Below are 23,324 nucleotides of genomic sequence, written 5' to 3' on the forward strand. Positions count from 1 at the left end.
TGTAGTTTTGTCTGTTGCAGTATTTCTTTTGATAAAATGAGTAGGCAGTCAATAGTTTCGAAAATGGAAATAAGTCAGATTCATTCATTAATTTTACATCATGGCGATTGCTGGTCATTTTCATTTATCTCGGGGAACGGAGATGGCGCTGTTTCTTTTTTGAATGAATCTTTCAATATCTGCTTAACAGGCAAGATATTATACCGTTTTTGACCTGGACTACACTGAATATAAAATAAGCTACTCTACTACTTCTGCCAAACCGTTAATAAAATGCCATAAGCATGATGCGATTTCATCCGCACCAAACTTTGTGCATGTAGGTATCGTTACTTGGCTTTTTAAACGTTTACCAATCTTTAAATCGATTTAAAGATTGGAAAACGTTTCTGAGCACACTAAGTCTAAGAGATCTTGCATCACATGCATGTTTCTTTATAGGTAATAGGCTTCAGACCTAATATGTCTGGAGATTTAAATTATGTGCCAAATAAAGAGATAATATTTAAGTAAGGGAGAAGACCTGTTAAGTTCACAAATAATTTTATTTGATTTGGTACAAATAAGTTAAGTGATGATAATAATTATTCAAGTTTGGTCTAATTATGTTAAGTGCTCTTACGTTGTAAATGGCCGTTCGTTGATTGAGTATTCGTTTTACAAGTCTATGTTAAGTTATATTAACCCATTGACCACCGTAAGGCCCGATCGGGGCGCGACACAATAGATTTTCTATTGTGTCTGTGATTCCGAGGACTGATGGATTAATATATTTGTATCAAATAAAAATATTTTTTTTTGTACTTAAGGGGTTTTGATACAATCTATTTAAGGCATTTCTACTATCAGTAGGCTTATGGGACATAGACCAAACGAAAGAGGACGTTTTTATCAGTATAGATGGCCAGAAAACAAAAAATGGCCATTTTTGCACTTACGAGGTATATACCAAACACCACAGAATTACAGGTGGCCAATTATACCCTGGATATTTCGGTTTGTGGTTATGGTATAATAAGAAAATTCAATAATTTATATTCTCGTTACAATACAAGGGTCGTGGTTGGTCCGACTTCATACACCAATTAACTTGAGTGTTTGCGGAACAAATAGGTAGTAATGGAGGCAAGTGATATGTGCGCATTGTTATAATGAAGATACAATATTATCGTTGTTACTATTGGATGCTGTATAGTTTATGAGTATGGAATATTAAGGGTTATTTTGTTTACTTATTGTGATTCGGAGACAAATAAATATTATACGAATAAACATTCAGCGTTTTATTTTTTCATTACAAATGTGATATAAAACGAAATATTAGTGTGTCTAATGTTTAAATTCAATAATATTAAGGAGATAATATAAAATAATAACACTGAAAATGTCCTGAAAAAAATCAATGAAAAAAATAAAGGAAAATTACTTATTTTTATTAGCGCCATCTATCGATAAAGTTAAATAACAACATATTGAGAAGAATTTAAGGACCGTTATGATTTCGCCTTGTAACACGAGATGGCGCTGTACACAATAAACGATATGATTATTTTTATTTTCTCAAAAATTCAATCGTATGTTATATTTGAAATAGTTACCTTAATTTAAAATTTTCAAATTGTTTTGAATATAAATTGTAAAATAAAAAATATAATATGTATTATCACAATATTATAATATATAATTAATTAGATATTATTAGCCTACACTTTATTTATATCAGCGTCATCTGTTAACGAAGTTCTACACCAACATCAGTCCTATAATATTGATCTGATTTGTTATTAAAACACAAGATGGCGCTGTCCATGATAAAAATTATACTTAAGCAATTATTATCATTAATTTAATTATTGTCCAACTTATTAATAACTGTCAAATTAAATCGTGTGTGCACATTATCAGAAAATTATTTGTTTCGGTAATAAATTTGTAAAATTAGGATGTCAGGAATATATATTTTTTTTATAAGAGCGTAACTACAGTCTTTGATAAAATGTTTGGTGTTTGCGCGTCACACACGGTGAAGATACTATAATATTTTATGTTAAGATTCTCTAATATAAAACGTAGTATCATAAGGTATCCGGTATCAGCGCGGCGTTCTGACCATCATTTTTCTTTTTGTCATTGCGTACCTGTAACCCGAAATTTTGTGGGTCATTTGTAACAGGATGGCGGTTCTACAGGGGTCTTAGACCTTAGTACGCAATTAAAATATGTATTATAGTATCTTCACCGTGTGTGACGCGCTTTATACAAGGTTCATAGAATGTGAACATTTAATAAAATTTCAAAACAGCGTTTTTATAGCGTCTGTTTTAAAATAATATATCCCTTTAAAAAGTTCGAAATAGTTATTACTTAATAAGAAACATCCTATCCCATTTGTAATATCCTATCCCATTTGTTAAATTTTTGAACAAATACATCATACATAAATTCTTTTCATAGAGTGGAAGAGTTCAGGCATACTTTTTACCCGGATATCACGCGAGTAGTTACTTTCTCTAAGTTCAAGTAGTTTTAGACAGTGGTTTTAGATGACTTTGGTAATATTTCCTTGTCTTTGATTTACGCGAATTTTACATTTTTGTTTTGTCTGTTAATTATTTCTATACTTAAATTAGTTATTATTTTTAGTATTCTCGTAGATGTATGAACTAGCTTTCACCCGAGGCTTCAGTCATTTTATCATAATATTATTGAATTATTATTTATTTTCTCATCACAAATTTACAATCAGCACATACATTTTTAATCTATGGAAATAGAATGGAAACAATCAATGGGTTCTCCTATGATTCCAATAAGCAGACCAGCATAATATGTTCCACTTCTCAGGTAGTTTAGTAAATAAGGGTGTTAATTAAAACAAACAATTGTCTATAAAAATCACAGTCGTTTATTATTAATTCATAAATACTGGTAATGAAGACCGTTCAAGAGAATTACAGCGCAATGAATTTACCTATTACAACTAGAATGAAGTGAATAAGATATGTACGCCCAGCTTTGCGTGCCCTCGTCTGTCAAAATTACGTTTTTTAAATATATAAAATAGATTTAAAATGAAAATAAGACACCCAAAGCTAGTTTTTCGAAAAGTCAGTAGTAAACGGGTGTAATAAAATCATTTTAAATGTATGTTAAAGTTATAAAATTAAAATAAATTCAATTTAATACATACTTGCTTAAAAATAATATATAATGGAAACGCTCATAGCGGGTTAAATCATTATGTAGTTCTCAATTGATCCGCTAGGAGCGCTTATACAAAATAAATACAATTTTTAAAACACAGTCATGATTATCACACGTAAAATAATATATTTTGGATAAAATAATTGACTAATATAAAGTAATAAAAATACAAAATTCAACACTAAAGTAGAATGTATTGATTGTACAATCTTTATAAATATGTATTCGTTTAGAAGTTGGTTTATGTTTTTTGATAAAACAAAAATATAATAAATAATAGTAAAACTTGTAATATATTATATTGTATTAATATGTAATAACAGTTCAATTATTGTTATAATTTATAACATGTTTTATGAAACTAAGCTGCCAGATTAAAACGAAGGAAAAAAATGTGTTTCTTGTTTTTTCTACATTTGTTTGTTTTTAGTTTTAGCATAAATAAGGTACTGAGTTAGTTTATTTTTCATAAAATACACTGGTATTTGTACTGAAATAATAAAGTCAACATTAAAATAATACTGTTTCATAAAAGATTAAAAATATATAAAATCGCATCTTTACATGCTTTTTTGTTTGATATACATTACAACATTAAAAGACATCAATACAATTCAAACATAACCATCTTCAAGTTTTTCATAGGAATAGATACGAACTATAATATTTTTAAGTCTATACCTAGGTATTTAAATTGTGTTGCTTAGGCCAATCAGGCTGATAAAATTAAACTAAATAAATGTTAATTATATTGATCACTGCACATTGTATATTGTTCTTAATTAATACTCTTATATATTAGAAAATCTTATACATTACGAATTGCAATTTTCGATCCGCATTTTAATTATAATGCTAATCATAATGTGCTTGGAATTATTATATAAAAAACACTGGAACGATTACTTTTAATTATAACATAATATTGTGATAAGTGATAACCAATTTCTTAAAAAAAATCATAATATTCAACTTTTTGATGAATCACAGCACAAATAATAATAATGGTAAAAATTATCAAAAAGTTGAAAATCACAATCACAGTTTTTAAAAGTACCAAATTATAAATGTGATGTAAAAATTAAAGTTTTAACGTATTAAAACGCAAATGTAGCTAAAGCTGAACATTTGAGATCATCGTATAGGATATCATAACATGACCGGGGCACCAAAGAATTTAAAAATATATAATTAATTAATATAAGTTAGTTACTTCAGTTAAAATATCATAATTTTGACAGACCCCAAACAATGACAGACATCATAATATAGAACATACAAGCGTACGTGTCGCTACAGATTTAATGATTACATGAAAAATAATATCAATAAGTAACTTAAAATTAAGTCATGGGCCCGATCAACTATAAAACCTTAACCTAATCATACGTATAAACAATTATCGACTAAGTCGAACTGCATACTATAAAGCTAATTATTTCGAAAACTATATAACCTACGTTGACCACTATTTGCGCCGGCGCGTTTAGATAAGCAAAACTGACAGCTGTCAAAACGTCACGTCATTACACGTCACGATACGACACGACACGACACGGCGCGGCCAAACGTCAGCTGTCACTTTTACGCGGCAACTGACACGGCAGTGTTGCTAGAACTCGAACTTCGAAATGGAAATAATTACATAGAATCATCGTCATTGTCACTTTAATCAGTGAAATTACGAAGCGATTTGTGCTCTACTGCATCATTTTCAACTTGAACCTTAGGACTAAATAGGAGATTACTCTAATAAATACAAAGAATGCGCTTAACGCGCCGACGTCTATCCAGAAATTCGCGTGGTCCATACTCATTTCCTTGAGAAAGAGGCTGGGCGTTCTAAAGTGGCAATATGCGACTGAACAATTCAGTTTTTCCCTCCCATACCCATATACCGACAACATGGCCCCTTCGAATCCATACCTAATATAACTAATATAGGTCAGCCAATGCAAATACTCGGGGATAGCGTTGAAATTGACGAAAAATCCGGAGAAAAGAACCACTGGGATGGTAGTAACTGGTCCCAAATATACTCCAGTTTCTATTTTCATGGCGGCTCCGATTAACAAGCCAAGGGATTGGGCGACAAGTGCTGTGAGGATGTTGACAGTTGTGAACATTAGAACTCGGTCGACTTGCATCGGCTGGCTTGTCATGAAGTACACTATGATCACGTATACACCGCTGAATACGATCTGGAATTATAAAAAAGTTATTTTATTTCATACACAATTTTTAAGTTTTATCATTCACAACTTTATTTAAGACTAGCTGCTCCACGCGGTTTCACCCCCGTTGCTCTACTCCTGTTGGTCGTAGCGTGATGATATTATAGCCTTCCTCGATAAATGGGCTATCTAACACCGAAAGAATTTTTCAAATCGGACCAGTAGTTCCCGAGATTAGCGCGTTCAAACAAACAAACATACACTTCAGCTTTATAATATTAGTATAGATTTAAGACAACAAAGCTATTACAAGTGGTTTGATTAGAATATCTATAGGTTTGTAAATTGGTGATGGCATACATTTATTTTTATAATATTAGTAAGTAATAGTATTTAGTACTAGCGGTCCGCCCCGGCTTCGCCCGTGGTACATGTTTACGTTTTCTCTACATAAGAACCATCCTCGTACTTCAAGGAATATAATAAAAAAAGAATTATCGAAATCGGTTCAGCCGTTCTCGAGTTATGCGCTTACCAACACATTTTGCGATTCATTTTTATATATAAGATTAAGACCAAATTTTCAGATAAAGTCCCGTATAAAAAGATGTTAATTTTAAACTAGAATCTGTTTAATTTTGCTGCTACTTATTCATTTATTTTTAATTACACGGCAACACATAACTTTATGTGAAGTATCGTTTATATATGAAATCCCCACTGATATTATAAATGCGAAAGTAACTCTGTCTGTCTGTTACGCTTTCCCGCTTAAACCTCTCAACCGATTTTGATGATATTTGGCACAGACAATCTTTAGACCCTGAGAAAGAACATAGGCTACCTTTTATAAAAACACCACGTGGGCGAAGCCGCGGGCGGAAGCTAGTTGTTGTCGTAAATGGTAGATTCCACTTATATCCTTTTCTTTACACATTTTTGGTAATACCATAATATAAATTTGTAATTGTAATAACATAATATATAGTCTGTCCACTATAAGAATTGCTTTTTGACAGCTCGACGGGTGATACCAGAAGTGATGTTCAAAAGATTATCGATTGTGATACCATTTCAATTATAAATTCAAAATATTATCATAAATCGAATCAGGTACGTAAATAATAATTACAACGTAAACGTACTAATAAGATATGTAATAATAAGACCACATATCTATGCATTGTATGTTAAAACTAAACTAAACTAACTAATATTTTATTATTTATTGGTTTCTATCTAACAATTTGGTTGTCTTTACGTTTAAATTATATAACTTCATAGAAGAGTTTTTCTGTATCGAATATATTTTACAGAGTATTTCTATCGATTATTATAATCTATCGACCCATCATTGAATAATTCCGTGTAGACATCACTAAGTGGGCGGGACCTGTCCATGAAGTACGATAATTATTTGTATGACACTTTAACATAGACAATACAATCCTACATAGGCGTGAAGCTGTCAAAAAGCAAATAATATAATGGACAGAGTATAAGTAATTCTTACCTGAAAAGGCAAGTCCGCTATAGTCTTAGCAAAGTAGAAGGCTTTCAGCGAATACCAGTAGTTCAAGTGCTCTCTCACAAACACGCTCATCTCCGTTGGGACTGGAATAAAAACAAAATAAATTAAATAAATATTTTAAATATTTCAGGACAATTTTCACACACGGCACGATCTGATCCCATACTAAGCTTTCGCTTGTGTTATGGAAACCAGATGGCTGATAAACATACATATCTTATACATGTATATAAAAATGAATCGCAAAATGTGTTGGTAAGCGCATAACTCGAGAACGGCTGAACCGATTTCGATAATTATTTTTTTATTATATTCCTTGAAGTACGAGGATGGTTCTTATGTAGAGAAAACGTAAACATGTACCACGGGCGAAGCCGGGGCGGACCGCTAGTTATATATAAATTTAAATAAATACTTATATAGATAATTAACACCCAGACACAGAGCAAACATCTATATTCATCACACAAATATTTGCCCCGGGTGGGAATCGAACCCACGGCCTAGGGCTTGGAAGGCAGGGCCACTACCAACCAAGCCAACCGGTCAGTCATAAATAAATTAATATTTAAATCGTCCATAATACCTAATTTAAGTCTTGTTTTATACAAATTATACAACATGATGTATCGTAATATTATATGAATTCTTATAATAGAAGCAATTTGCATTGTGCAATCAGTTATCATTTCTAAAATCAAACTTAAATCTAGAAATTTTTATCGCTTAATTAATATTATAAATAGGTTGATTACTATCTGATTGATCAATTAACCAAGTATATTTGTTTGGTTTACTTTTTCTTTAACAATTTGGAAACTACGAAAAATCCCTTATAATTTAATCACAATTCACATCACAATACAAAATAATATAAAACCAGACATACTTTCATATGACTAAACTATTAACTCGAAAATAATGATATTCAAACACTTATTATGCAGATTTACAATAAATAAATATTTCAGGACAATTTTCACACACGGCACGATCTGATCCCATACTAAGCTTTCGCTTGTGTTATGGAAACCAGATGGCTGATAAACATACATATTATATGTATATAAATTTAAATAAATACTTATATAGATAATTAACACCCAGACACAGAGCAAACATCCACATTCATCACACAAATATTTGCCCCGGGTGGGAATCGAACCCACGATCTCTGGATTGGAAGACATGGCCACTACCAACCAAGCCAACCGGTTAGTTAGATTAAAACTAAAATAATAAAAATACTCACATGTAAGAATAGTAGGCATCATAGCTGTAAACATAGTGAACATAACAGTGAAGAAAATGCACCCGGCGTTACTCATAACTTTAGCTGCGTCCGTGCCAATATCATAATACAATATTCCAATCAGCAATCCCACAACGGTATGCGAAACTAGCCTTAAGTGCGTCAACATTGGGTCTCGTAAAATGCTCTTGAACGTCCGTTTCAATAAGATCCAAAATTGCTTCCAGCCAGATGTGGGGAAACCGGTTTTTTGCGGTTTTTTGTTGAAACTTTCATTGGAGTCGAGAAGTGATGTGGTACAAGTTACGGGGGCGAGGTTGTTCGTGTTTGGGATTGGGGGTTTTTCTGTGGTTGTGGGTTCGGAGAGATCTATCACTGTGCAGGTTGGTTTGTCTGGAAATAAGATATTATTAATTAATAACCTAGTTGGGTAATGTATTTGCTGCAGGTCTTATAGATTTAAGTCCATTTACTTTATACCAAGAAAAGTTTGTAGTAGAATTGTTGTGTTGGTAGATAGCGCATATTACAATTATGCAAATGCAATAGACAATGTTTAAAGTTCGCCTTTCTTTTGCAGACAATTTAAAAAGTTCTAAAAATCGGTTTTAACATTCTTGATATAGTAAAAAAAAAAGACGTGTGGCACTCGGGGACTGCCGCGGTAAAGCTATTGCATGCTATGCCTTCAAGCCACACCTCCGCGCCCGTCGGAGTGGGGAGCGTGAGGTTTTTTCGTTACGGTATTTCTCGATTCGGTCCCCGCGCTCAAGGTCCGCGATAGAAGCTATGCAATAGCTTAAAAACAAAGTTCTTTTAAAGAGAACACAATGTCTTGTAAGAAGTAATAAAGTTCATAGTTCATTCACATCAGGATATCAATACATTATAGTTCATAATACATACACTTCTACCTAACCGCAATAATTTGTGGTCAAACAGTATTACTGCAATATTGTTTTGAATTACGTTGTGGTTTACTACATAGTTGCTAAGAGTACTATATGGAATTTAATTAATTATCATTGATTACAAAATTCTTCCCTCAATTATTACTTAAATTACTAAAAATACGAAGATGGAGCCCGTTCTATGTATACCCATATATCTGGCCACTCCTAAGACTTCTTTATCACTACATAGTATAATAGACTACAAGCCCGCATAGGACAAAAATATGGGTCAAATGAACCACCAGGGGACATATCTAGAACGATAGCAGAGCAAAAAATAATAAGATTCATCACTATGCCGTCACTTGTAAGCTGTCCAACTGAGTGCAGATGAGAATTTAAAAGTACAGGTAGACTCGGTAAATTTTGGTCATATATTTTTGTACGGCATTCTTAACCATCGATAGATCCATTAAAAATAATAAGAAACCGCTCAGTGCCGTACAAAAATGTTGGTCCACCAAGTCGGAATTTTAATTTAATTTCCGAGAGTTACCGGGGGTAAATTTGGTCATTTGACCATGTACGGCATCTGTGTCATACTATTGCTATACTGCTTTTAATCCATTATTCCGCAACGCCGTACAAAAATCACGGGGACAAGGGGAAAAAATCGAGAGTTGCAATCCTCTCTCTTTCCCCACTCCAGGGGGTCATTTGACTAAGTACGGCTTCGGTTCCAAAACATTATCTAGCACTCAAAAGTACTATTAAAAGCAATGCCGTCAAAAAATAATTGTTCTTTTAAATGTATACCAATAATCATCTTAATTTCATCGAATTCTTGATATAAAGAGCTGTAAGGTCATTTGACCCTGTACGGGAACTTTTTTTTTAACATGATATTGTAAAATTCAATTGTTGTATAGTATTGCCGTTCAAAAGAAACCGTTCTAAAAAAAGTTATAGAGAAATGCAAAACCAGAAATTTTGTTAAAGTTTAAACATCGTAGATTAATGAAATATAATAGTTTTCTACACTTTATCCGTTGTTTTAAATAGTATTAACATAGATAAATTAGGAAAAAACGATGCCGTACATTTTTGTGCAGACCACATCTTTTAGGCTGATGAAAGCGACGAAAGCTACAATTTTAAGAGTGCTTTATGGCCATTTGATACAGTACGGCATTAACATATTTTTACCCAACTACGGCAAAGCAAAAGGAGGGTTATGGTTGTTTACAGGTCATGTATGAATGTTCATCTATTCCCTCGTAACTTCTAAACTACTTATCAGAATTCGACAAATGACATATCATTAGAGGCGTCTGAATTGTTCACTGGATAACCAACGACCAGCTAGCTAAAGGCTATATGGGGTTTCACAAAATCTAATGTGGCGCCCTCTAGCGGACAAAACATACAAAGTAAAAAAATAAAGTTAAGATAAATATGCAGTGTTTGGTATCATTTGAAAGCGCTTTACTTGTACATTTTGAATATGTATATATTACTAGCATTTGCTTGTGACTTTACCTGTATTCATGGACTGATTGCATATAATTCACATCTTTTCGTTCATAGCTTTTTTATTAGTTCATCAATTTAACGGAGTCCATTCCACCTGACTCCGACTTTCCAAGGTGATAATTAACCACCTCGAGCTTCTTAATATTAATGTATATTTATATTTTATTATAAAAATATAAAGCAAACATTTCGTTATATGGATTTTTTTCTTTTTCAGATTTTTCCCCTTTGAACCAACGAAAATGTACGGCACATGAAAAAATATTATCTATGCATAAAATACTTAAAAAATAAATTTATTTCGTGTTGTGTCAAATGACCCCCTGGAGTGGGGAAAGAGAGGGGATTACAACTCTCGATTTTTTCCCCTTGTCCCCATGATTTTTGTACGGCGTTGCGGAATAATGGATTAAAAGCAGTATAGCAATAGTATGACACAGATGCCGTACATGGTCAAATGACCAAATTTACCCCCGGTAACTCTCGGAAATTAAATAAAAATTCCGACTTGGTGGACCCACATTTTTGTACGGCACTGAGCGGTTTCTTATTATTTTTAATGGATCTATCGATGGTTAAGAATGCCGTACAAAAATATATGACCAAAATTTACCGAGTCTACCTGTACTTTTGAATTCTCATCTGCACTCAGTTGGACAGCTTACAAGTGACGGCATAGTGATGAATCTTATTATTTTTTGCTCTTCTTTCGTACTAGATATGTCCCGTGGTGGTTCATTTGACCCATATTTTTTTCATATGCGGGCTTGTAGTCTATAAAACAAAGTCGCTTTCTCTGTCCCTATGTCCATATGTCCCTTTGTATGCTTAAATCTTTAAAACTACGCAACGGATTTTGATGCGGTTTTTTTAAATAGATAGAGTGATTCAAGAGGAAGGTTTTAGTATATAATTTATTAGGTTTTAGACAAAGCGGGCGAAGCCGCGGGCGGTAAGCTAGTTCTTTAATATAACTTTGAAATAACTTATACACCCAAATTGATGGATAATGCGCCCAAAATAAAGAAAACCTATCCATAGCAATATCTAAAGCTTCCTTTTGTAAATAATTCTTTGAAAAGTTTATCTATAAGCAGTTAAAATTCCTTAGACAGAAACCGTCCTATCCAACCAAATTAAAAAGACTCACCAATAACAATCTCCAAAGCCTCCTTCTGTATATTATTCTTGGCCAGGTTATTATACAAGCAGTTCGGAGCAGATGAAGATGCAGTAGTTTGTCCTCTTTCTGCGTGACCTTTGTTCACAGCTACTACAAGCTTGTGGACCCACTCACCGTGCTCGCCTGTGGCTACTTCCATTACTGAAAATAATATAATAAATAAGTGTTTATTTCACATAAAAATAATGCATAATAAAAATAAGGGAGGTATATTTTTCTGGAGTGTTGGTAGTTGGTAACAGGTATTGTTTCAAATCTGGATAAGTTTGAAGTGTGTAATAAGATTAAGCTTCATTTTTTTATCTGTAGGACATAAATAAAACTACTTTCGTATAAAATGTGTACAATATGAATTGTCAAAATACAAATAAGAAGAGTTTTTAACCAGGTAGAAAGGCACACCTCTTACTTTCTGACACTATAGTCTAATAGTGTAAATTACTTTACCAAAATGTAAAGAAAATACGTTAAAACGAATTATGTATTATATAACAAACGAACAACTCTTACCGTAATCAGCAGGATTGTGGTAACTAGGACAATGCAGGCCCATAGTCGACAAAAAGGGAACCAACTCCCTCACAGGCCCTTGGTATATACACTGTCCCTCTGCCAAAGTATACAGGAAGTCGAACGTTTCAAACAGTCTGGCAGACGGCTGGTGAATCGTGCAAATAATCGTCCTACCACCCCTAGCCAGAGATTTCAGCAAGGAAATACATTGGAAACAAGCAGAACTATCCAACCCAGACGTAGGCTCGTCAAAGAACATCACTGGCGGGTTATTCACTAGCTCCAAAGCTATAGACAGCCGTTTCTTCTGACCACCAGACAGATTGATCGTTCTGGTATCGCTAGCGTCTCCCAAGCTAAGCATTTCTAATATTTCGTCAATGACAATCTTCTTTGCGGTTACGGTCATGTCTTTGCCGAGTTTTAGGTTCGCGGATACGGTCATGGCTTCTCGAACGGTTAGGTGCGGGAGTAGGCAGTCGTCTTGCATGATGTAGCAGGATAGCTTTCTAAAGCGACGTAAGTTTCTCTCTTTGCCGTTGATTAGGATTGAACCGCTTACGTTTGATGTTCTGTGGATATAGATTGAATGTTGAATGAATGGATTTGAAGATTTATTAACAAAAATTAAGTGTGGTAAATGTGTTTGTAAACAATATGATACTTATAATTATCTTTTCTCTTTGAAATATGATTATAAAATAAAAATCATTTCATTTCATTATTTCATTCTTCCATTAGTAGATGAAGAGTTAAAATTTTAAAAAGAAAAGGCTATTCATGTTGCAAAAATAGAAACATAATAAGACTAGAAGGAAGTAGTTACTGTATAATTTAAAACTATGAAATCAAAATATGAAAGGGAAGTCTTTTTAAAATACTCAATTATGCTATCATGAAAATTGTGATTGTATCAAGCATACAATGATAATTTAAAAGTAATTATTATAAAAACGCATTTAAATTTTAAAATTACCGATTATCTTCATTGTTTGACGTAGCTGATGACATTATAATCATAATTCACTGTGTCCATGAATAAAAGGAACGAAATATAAAAGGGCTTGATGTTTTACGAATACATCTATGAAATTATTTACTAAATCGTGTGTATGCTTTTTTTCAGGCCCATAAAAGGAAGCAGAAAATAATTATGCATCTATCCTTATCTATTCAATAAGAGGGAATGGAAACAAGCAGAACTTTGGAATGGAAGACCTTCAAGCTAAATCGAATTGAATGCAAAATATACTTCTTCTTCTTCTTTTTAGCAAATGGCAACTCCCGATGAATGCAAAATATAAATATTAGTTTCGTTTTAGTAGTAAATTTAAACGTGCACATCAAATAAATACTTAACGTCTCTTGGCCTTTTATTTCACTAACAATCACGTCCAAATCGCCCATTTCCTATATCTCATATTGTATTCTACAGAAAATAATCAACTTACTTATATCCCGCCAAGATATTCATCAGGGTACTTTTCCCAGCGCCAGACGGTCCCATGATCGCCGTCAGCTCACTGGACCTAAAGGTTCCATTGATGCACTTCAAAAGGGTCTTGTACCCTCTCTTCCTGCCTTCGCTGACAGAGTAGGATAGTTCAGAGAACTCTATGTCAACTGGAGGCCTTTTGGGTAAGTGTGTGAGGGTGGCCATGGGTTTCTTCTGGCATGCTGACCCGTTGGGGATTTTGGGGACAAGCGCCATGGGACCAGCCCCGCCGTTGCATAGATTCACTTGGGAGCCTCTGGAAGGAAATGTTTTTATTATTATAGTGGTAAAGTTAATGAAGAAATCGTAAAGTAGTTTCTTAAATCGAAAATATGAGATAAAATATTTTTTTCTGTAATCTGTTTAATTCTACCAGTTTTTTGGGCACGTCGAAGTTAAAAATCTTTCGAAGGTTATTTGCTCTTAAAAATAGAATATAATATGAATAAGAAATTCACGCGTTATTTTTTACTACAGCATAATATTATATTGGAGAATCGATAGCATTTCGAGTTGAAACCAATGAGTATATAAAAATTAAAAACCTTTAAAACCCGAGGTAGGTATATAATTACCTATAGAGAGACGACGCTGAATATAATGACTGACATGAAAATATTAAGTTATAATTTTAATATTCATTTTTTCGTAACACAATTTATTCATACACCCTACAAACAATTTCATCCACACCTAGATTAAAATACATCACGAAGACCCTTAGCGCACCGACCGAATAAAATATTTAGAAACAACCAATTAAAACTATACGCAGCCCATTATTTTTCCCACTTCGAAAAATTGCTTGTTACGTAAGCATTTCTTCAAGTTCAAGGTCAAGGGTTGGCACGTGCCGAGACATAGGTGATATACATATATTACATTACTTTTCAAAGACAAAACACGAATTCAAAACCAGTCTAGTGGTATGCAGTACAATGCTTTGCGTGTTAGATGTTCTGGAATCGCGTGCAGAAACTTCATACGTGGCCAGCAATGGATTGCTAACAGTGGAATGGTTCGAACCCAGTATTGCCAGTGTAATAGCTCTTGACTCCACATTGTCATGTCTTAGCTCTTGACTTGACAACCCTACTTATGTTTGATAGCATCTTTATTTTTATCTTATAAATAGGCCTATATTTTGTTATATGGGTCATTTTCAAAATATTTGTACGTCACGAAATTGTCAGTAAACTGTTTCGTTAGGAAATGTCAGGAAGTTGTAAAAGTAAGGCTGTATTCAGAATAAGGTAATATTACATATAAAAAAGTAAGAAGTCACTAGTTAAAAAAATATATATTTTTAGTTCCAAAATAATCAACAAACAATCAATTTTTATAATTCTCTGTTTGCTTTTCCTTTTCTTTTCTTCCATTTTTGTCTTCGAGCTTCTTTTTCACTGTCATTAAGATCTGATATTTTTCTTTGTCTTTGTTTCACTTTCTCGAGGTGTTTTTTCAGGGTTTTGCTTTTTTAGTTTTTCAATGTATTTTTTTGCCGTTCGGCACCGGTTAGCGGCATTCTGAAACTAAAAAAAGCTGTTGGATATATGTATTTTGAATAAAAATAAAAACAAAAGTAAGCATCACTCGTGTGGGTGGAAAAGCGGTCAACACTAAATGCAATAAGGCAAGCATTATCCCATCAGAAACCACTTGTAAAATTGGAGGCCAAGACTCACTGATCCGCTTTCACTATAAAAAAGTTATCAGATCCCAGGAAAAGTCAAGTCCCTAAGCCCGACTTTACTAACCCTACATCATGGTTTAAAAAAGTATGGCCTGTAGTTACAAAAAAATAATCTTGAGAGATTTATTGTTTTTCTCCTTTATTTTTATTCGTTACATTAATTTAACACACATTTTAATATCTTATTTTCATACTTTACACATGAGACCACAGCTTTACCGTCTACAATTTACTGACGTCAGTAAATGTCAAGAAATTGTTCGTCAGTAACATGTAAAAAATAACCTAAGAAATACTTTTACACAAAACATAATCACATTTACCATTAGATTGAAAGTGTAATCTATTACTCTAGTCATAATTTAAGTATATTACAATTGCGGTAGGTGAATTCTTCAAAATGTACTTACTTTTGTTGAGAATACGTCGTTAGGAAATTGTAACTAAATTTTTTGCACAGCACACTACTGGACTTCTTCCATGTCTGGACGACGAACAAAATGGCGGCGCGTTAATGTGACCTTACTTTTCGTGACATGACCAGTGTTGCCAATGATTAGAGTTAGATTCCTCTTCTTTGTGATACAAGAAGTTGGTTAATTATGTCAATAAATCAGTGTCACGAAATTGTAACGATTGATAGGGACATTTTTATAATATGTAATTCTTCGTTTATTTAAGGTAATTAAATAGTTTAATCTATCAGATATAACACTTCAAACATTGCTTTTTAATTATGATACAAAAAAATAGGAAGTTTCATACAAAAATTCTGATAAAATTATTGGTTTTCATTGTCGTCCACATAGGGGACAATAAAAAAATGTATGGAGCTTTTTTTGTTACTTTATTTTCACATTAAATTTATGTAAGAATTTGAATCGCAATTCATTGCTTTTTATCAGAAATGATATGCAGTATGCTTAAGTTTAGTCTGTAAAACGTTAACAATGATTTATTTCAGTCGTAACCATATTTTTTTCGAAGATTTTTTAGGGGGACAAACATTTTGTAGTAATGTACAATTATTTTGAAAATGACTCATATTTTGTGAGAGTCATAAATAGTTAAGAAGAGACAAGACATGGCAGTAAAATACTAATAAGATCTTTTTATTATGATTGAATGCTAACGCATTCCTAATTATGCCTTCTAATAGTACATGATGACTGCGAGTTTATGAGACGACTCATAAAAACTGATACATTAGGTCAAAAGTAATTATTATAAGCAAAAAAACACCATGCTATCATTAACCCTATTATTCCAAGCAAATTTATTGTAGAATACCTATAAAGACTTTTCCATTATTTATGTTGTAAGAAAAATCGATGTCTGTGTGTATGTTTGTTGCTCAAAACTACTTTCCGACTTAGTTAAAACTTGCTCATATTCAGGATCACAATGAAGTATTATATTATTATGAAAGCGAACGAAGCCGCATGAAAAATAATTACTCTATAATCAGATATCTTCGGAATTTTTCATTTCTAAGCAACAGCAACAAATAAACAGCAAATACAAGCTAAATTCGTTCAGAGGTATCACGCAATTTGTCGTTTATTCCCAAAGGTTCACCCCACATTATATAATCACCTCGCGATAGTATGTTAAGGTCAGCAAACGGTACACATCTATGTAATAAAAATAAAATGTATTATTTTAGCCTCACAAATGATCGCTTATGTATGCTAATGGTATGACAATGTAAACATTACGTCCGTGCTGAAATTTTGGGAAAACAAGACGCGGTTTCCATGTTTATATTTGGTTAGTTTAGAAAAATGAATTGTCATCTTCCCGAATATTTAGACTAGCGGTCCGCCCCGACTTTACCCGTATATTATAGCCTACAGATCTATACTTAGGGATCACTTATGTATCCAAAAGGAAATAGATGCCTGGGTTCGAATATTTAATTTCAAGTAAATTGTAATTTACTCTGTAAGCTGCCACTGAGATTTCTTTCACAGATACTGAAGTAATCAAATTTTGAAACTTTATAAGTAGCGCTCTTTGATATGATGAAAAGAAACTCAATTAATGTCAACTGAAATTATTCCTAAAAAGTTATATCGATTGGAAATTAAACGCAGTCTCAAAACTCTAAGCAAACGCAATTTTCTTTTGAAGTAAAGCCACAAAATTAATAATACTAGCTAAAAAGCTTCAGTATAATTTGGAATGATTCGTTTAATTTCACATACTAGAATAAAAAACGTAACAAGCTATTAAACAATACAACCGATTTTAATATCAATCTAATCAGAATCGTTTAGCCTAGATAAGATAGATACAATAACAAAACGAGACAATTTATATGAAGAAACTTCTGGCAATCTGCCAGCATCCCGCCTGCACTAAACGTACATACAAATAGACGGTATGCGCCGATATTTATGGAACTTACAAAATTACATATACGATTTGATGTAACACATGATCTTATAAGATAATATGATTAAATAACTCGTATACTGGAAACACAGAAAATAACTGATGATTCCGATCAGATTTCTGGTACAAAAGATACTTGGAACTTGAAAATTAATCAATATAGGTACATCAAAATTGTTCGAACGAAAACACCAGTGTTCATATGCACTAACCTATCACGATATTATGTATGTCGTTGTTTACGTACCTATTAAATTGATGGAATATTGATACGTATGAAAACATGGCGTATATAAAAGATGGGCGGAGAAGAATCTCCAATTTAAAAATGATAAACAAGCCTGTCATCTTAAAAGTGGGTCAAAATATTTTAATGTTATTACTGAAAATGCTGAAGAAACAGACCGATATCTTTTAATTAAATCTGCTATTGGGGTTTCAATATCAAAATTAGGAGATAAATGGCCATTCATTTCCTTATTATTCACTTCTGACATATTGAAGTATACATAAGATATGTTCAATATATTATCTGGATGTAGAACATTACCAATTTAACTTCAAAACCACAAGGTTCAAAACCACTTCAAAACCAAAGGACTATATTTTTTGGTGACAGAATACATGGTCTGCCGCTAAAGGATAAAGTTTCTTTAGCCGCTTTAAAACATAACCTCCCCTAATCACTCAGGTAGCTATTATAGTTATACAGTATGTCTGGCTTCAAGTCTACAAGTGTCGCATTGACGATGATGACGTAGGAATTCATTACACTGTGCCAAGGTACGTAGCGGATATTCCATTCTTAATGTGTGACGCATTTTCTTGAGGAATCGTTAAATAGTTTGATTCTGTCTGAATAAATTTGGACAGATTTATCTCTATTTTTAGAAGGAACCATAATAAATGTTCAGGTGAACGTTTTGTTAAGCTAATTGTGACGTAACAATATTTTTCCTTATGTTAAAAGGTCGTAAGATGACGTCGTTGGTCGTAAGTGAACATTTTAGGCACTAAAAATCACATTGGCATTTTATTGATAGATTTTTAGGAACGAATAAATTAATTTTTTCTTCTGCCTCCAAATTAATCTTATATTAACCAATAGTAGAAAACTGTATGAAATAATAAATTTCAATTATTGAACTGTACTTCAGAAGTTCTAAAAATATCCAACTACTCTCGTCTCTCATTCATAAATACTACTTAATAAAAATATATCGATTCTCCATACATAAGCTGTTCATAGTCAATGTCAGAGTACACAAATACGTAATCTTGTTCAGGCCGAATCCAATTAGTATAATGAAATCGTATTCCCAATAGCACTTCCGAGAGAATTGTGTTTTATTTAGTTTGGAAAATATATCGTACATTTGGGATAATCTATAGGTAAGATTATTCAGAACTATTGAGTGTGCGTTGTGGTTCGTATCGTTAAAATCACTGTTGGTAATGTAATTAGTGCACGAATTCATTTCGTAATTTATGATTGAAAGTCTTCATGCTCAATTTAAAGATCGTAAACATTTAATTTTATTGGGATAAAAAATGTTTGTCTGCTTGAGTCAGTCTGACAATAAAAGTGAAACCAAAACATTGGACGACTATTTGAAAACATATTCAATTTTCTTAGAAATGTATTAGTCAGAAATTGTCCACACCAAGTCACTTTAGAAAATTGGCGCCAACCCATAAGTTTTCTCAATGATCTCTGTACAAATCTGTTCCCTAAACATCACAGTTTTCATGCCAAATGAGAAATTAATGTTGTTTTTTGTCGAGTTTTGATTGGCTTGAATGGGAGTCGTGAACGAGAATTTATTTAACAATTTTTTCCTGGTTCCTTATTACTAGAAGTATAAGGTTCAGAATGTTTCTACCTAATTAAACATTGACCACTGTCCTCAATATGAACAGATGATCGTGTACTTCAGTTAACATTGTTTACAAAACAATTTCATTAAGAACTGTTTAATAATTAATATGGATCCAACTCAAACACGATTATAACAGAATCACCATTCGAATAAAAAAAGAGCGCGTGTGCCGAGCACACGTGTCAGAAGTAAAACTTCTTTGGCAAGATTCAAAGACACCAAAAACCTCGTCTTACTCCATGACGTGACTTTGAAATTTTACTCTCAACGCGCCTAAATTCACTTCAAAAATAAATAAAAAATCATCAACATGATCTTCCCATGAAAAAAGTGACACACATAGAAAATACGTTCTAACTGAGAACCTCTTTATTTGTTTCCAAAAATTAGCATATGGATGGTAATTTTAAGTACCAAATTGTCTGTGACGTAAATCCATAACACTCCGTTACTCGATTTGTTTTCCCACGTCACAGAAAGGTTAAAATCCCGAATGTATAATATCTGCTGGACGGAAAAATGCTAATGCCATTCGAATATCACGTTCCTTGTGATTGTTCTGAATTTATTGTCTTTCTGTGATTTTATGGCCATATTAGTATCGAAGTGTATCGAGATCGATTGCATCATGTGAAAATGTGGATACATTTGTTAATAGCCTATTCAGATTCTTCGTGTTTACTATTTTAAATGTCAACAAAGAAGAAACATTTGGTTGTTTGTTTATTTACATAGAGTAGGTTTCGGAACTACTGTATCATTTTGAAGAATTATTTCACCATTAGAAAGCTAAATCATCCCCGGTTAACATAATATACAATGTTTAAAAGAATATCTACCCGGACGGAACTGAGGCAAACAACTAGTAGGTACTCTAAACGTGGACTGTTTAGCGGTACATAAATTGATGTAATTTGATCAATGTAGAATTCAAAAATTAAGACGAATGACACGCTTGATTCACAACTAGTTAACATGATGAGCAAACCCTCTCATCAATAGATCATAATGCTATTTAAAACTATTACAAATACATCAGATAAGAACGACTAACGTAACATTGTCTTTGTAGTATTGAATATTAATGAACTAGCTGTAATTAATTCGGTGTTTCTGAGTGATAATGGAAACCAATAATTGAAATTGTTAAAGGGTATCGGTACATTTAGAATGCCAACGTTATACTTTTAGAATGAGATTTTGCGTGGGTTTCGACTGTATTATTTCTATTTTCGAATGGAACGGCCTCATTACATAACAGTTTTGTTACAATTGCTTCGTAAATATTCAGTTTACCTTTTAACCCTTTCTCAACTTGCTCGAAAGGTCGAGTATTGTTTTTGAAATTACTTTTAGTCTCGTATTTACTTTTCTTAATAACAAGTTAGACTGCTAAAGATTTACCCAGTTTTGAATCAAAAGCAATTGTTTGAGTTTTCAAAATAGTAGTACCCATAGTTTTTTTAATAAAATTAACGAAGTAAGAGTTTCAAAAACATACAATTGTTACATTATAACCACTCAGCAAGAAACTCCATCAAGCTTCTTCTATGTTTTCATTTCATTTCAATATCTGTTAATTCAGCCATTCAGTACATACCCCAAAACCTGACCATTGTTCAGTTGTTCCGGAGACTTGACTTGCGAGAAAGTGACCTTGTCGTTGATCTCGCCCCTGCTCCCTCGGCTGATCAGCGGCAGGTGGATCTGGGTGCCCTTCGACTCCATCTTCTTGCCTGACGTCATCGCTGCTGGACCATCCTGATGATATCTCTGGAAAAACAGAACGTATGGGTTAGGAAATAGGGATTATATTATCTTGAAATTGTGCATATACACTAAGTTATAAATAAAATAAAGAAAACTGAGCGTGAAAACTTGCGTCTATCTACTGTAGTTGTTAATTAAAAAAATTTCTCTTATTTTTGTAAGTCAATACCAAAAAGCTATTTATGCTTATTAAGTGTAATTTATTCATAAACACGTAAATTGACATTTAATTAAAAATAAGTCATTTCCGATGTCTAGTAAATTTTATAAATATTATGCAATATAGATTTCCAAAAATAGATTTATTTTGCATACCGGGACATTCTTAAAATAGCGTAATTTGCAATGATATAAAAAATACATAGAACGACAATCCCAGCTAAGTTTTAAATGACCCTCCATTAATGGGTTTACCAATGTCCTATAAAATAGCATTTACCCACCCAGGAATACATGCAGAATTATTCCATTTAGATCAAGCACTAATTAGATTTTTTCCAGCAACACGCATCATTAAGGTGCTATACATTCTAGTTCAAATAGTCAAAAGCCAATTAGTTTGACATAGTTGGAAGTAACAATGATAAAAATAGCCAGAGTGGTAGCTCCCACGCAAGAGGGTAAAAAGGCGGGGGTAGAAATGTTATAGTACTTTGTCTGTTTACAGACGCCCACGTCTCTGAAATATGGCATCAAAGTTGATGAAACTTAAACCATATTTAAGCCTTCTATATAATGCATTAATTGCTGGAATTTAGATTTATATTTTACGCAGAGTCCTAAACATTTTCAACATATTTAATTTTAATGTGTTGTGCGTCCCGCGAGATTCTAACTTTGTAAAAAATGTCATGACATTTACCCTTTCACCTTTGTTAACAATTAACTTTGTAATTATTCCTCTAATGACATAACATTAAGCTCGAGTTTTAACGTCTCATCCTTTATCATCGTTATTAAATTCTGTATTTTTTAATATTTTCTTAAGGTATCTCTTACCGACAATTTGTCAAATTAATTTCCAAGAAGAACTTAAATTACTGAATACAACGATAACTTCACAAAGACAAATAATATCCACTAAATGATAGAATTAAGAATTCAAAAACCAATTCTTTAGTTAAAATCACATTGAGCACTATAAGCCACGACGTCTATGGAACAAGTTTCAAGCAATTTAGTAGAACTAAGTTAACTAAGATTAGAGCTAAGCACTAGACATAATTAAACTCAATCTAGATTCTAATCAAGTCAAGGAGACAGATGTAATTAGTTGTCGTGTTGTAGTTGCTGAATACAATAAAATTGATACCATTTAATATGAAGCAAAAAGAGATTGGTCAATGAAAAGCAAGAATTTGGGGCAATCAATCACGATCCACAAAAAGATGGTAGGCAAAAAATGTTCTAATAAAAATATATTAGTTTTTGATTAAACCTTAACACCATTTACTTGTTATTTGATGTCACTAAGTAAAATAGAAATGGGCTTTACCTAAGTAAAGCCCATTTCTAGACTAATCTAACCACTATTTGGAAATACAGACAGTTTGTATAACATTCTCGTAAATCTGAAAATTGAGGAGATACTTCGTGGTAAGTCACTCTCTCGTAGACTCGTAAAATAACGTGTACACTGTAGGTAGAAACTATGAATTATGCCACTGCAATTACAGTTCACGAGCAGAATGTCCAACTATTTATGTACAATTCGCAAACAAATTTGTAACATTAACTCTAACAAATTTGCGGTTAGTCGCAGATGCTGCCATTGAGAATATTAGAACGTTGGCAGATATATGCTAG

At 32.7% G+C, this 23,324-nt stretch overlaps 1 protein-coding gene across 1 annotated transcript in view; it reads right to left on the reverse strand.

Annotated features, from left to right (window-relative positions):
• Positions 1-3,496: 3,496 nt before the first annotated feature.
• Positions 3,497-23,324, reverse strand: part of Atet (ABC transporter expressed in trachea) — a 53,366-nt gene continuing 33,538 nt past the window's right edge. Inside the window, exons 2-8 of the mRNA XM_090120314.1 lie at positions 21,349-21,521; positions 13,735-14,034; positions 12,281-12,855; positions 11,738-11,911; positions 8,162-8,554; positions 6,892-6,992; positions 3,497-5,405 (exon numbers count right to left, since the gene is read on the reverse strand). Of these exons, the coding sequence (XP_089976440.1) occupies positions 4,905-5,405; positions 6,892-6,992; positions 8,162-8,554; positions 11,738-11,911; positions 12,281-12,855; positions 13,735-14,034; positions 21,349-21,494 (2,190 nt within the window). The 5' untranslated portion in view covers positions 21,495-21,521 and the 3' untranslated portion in view covers positions 3,497-4,904. The remainder of the gene's footprint in view (positions 5,406-6,891; positions 6,993-8,161; positions 8,555-11,737; positions 11,912-12,280; positions 12,856-13,734; positions 14,035-21,348; positions 21,522-23,324) is intronic.

The sequence above is a fragment of the Colias eurytheme genome, chromosome 4 (genome assembly GCF_061535395.1).
Source record: "Colias eurytheme isolate Ceu_HAF_F1 chromosome 4, ilColEury1 Martin Lab GWU primary, whole genome shotgun sequence".
Classification (NCBI taxonomy): Eukaryota; Metazoa; Arthropoda; class Insecta; order Lepidoptera; family Pieridae; genus Colias; species Colias eurytheme.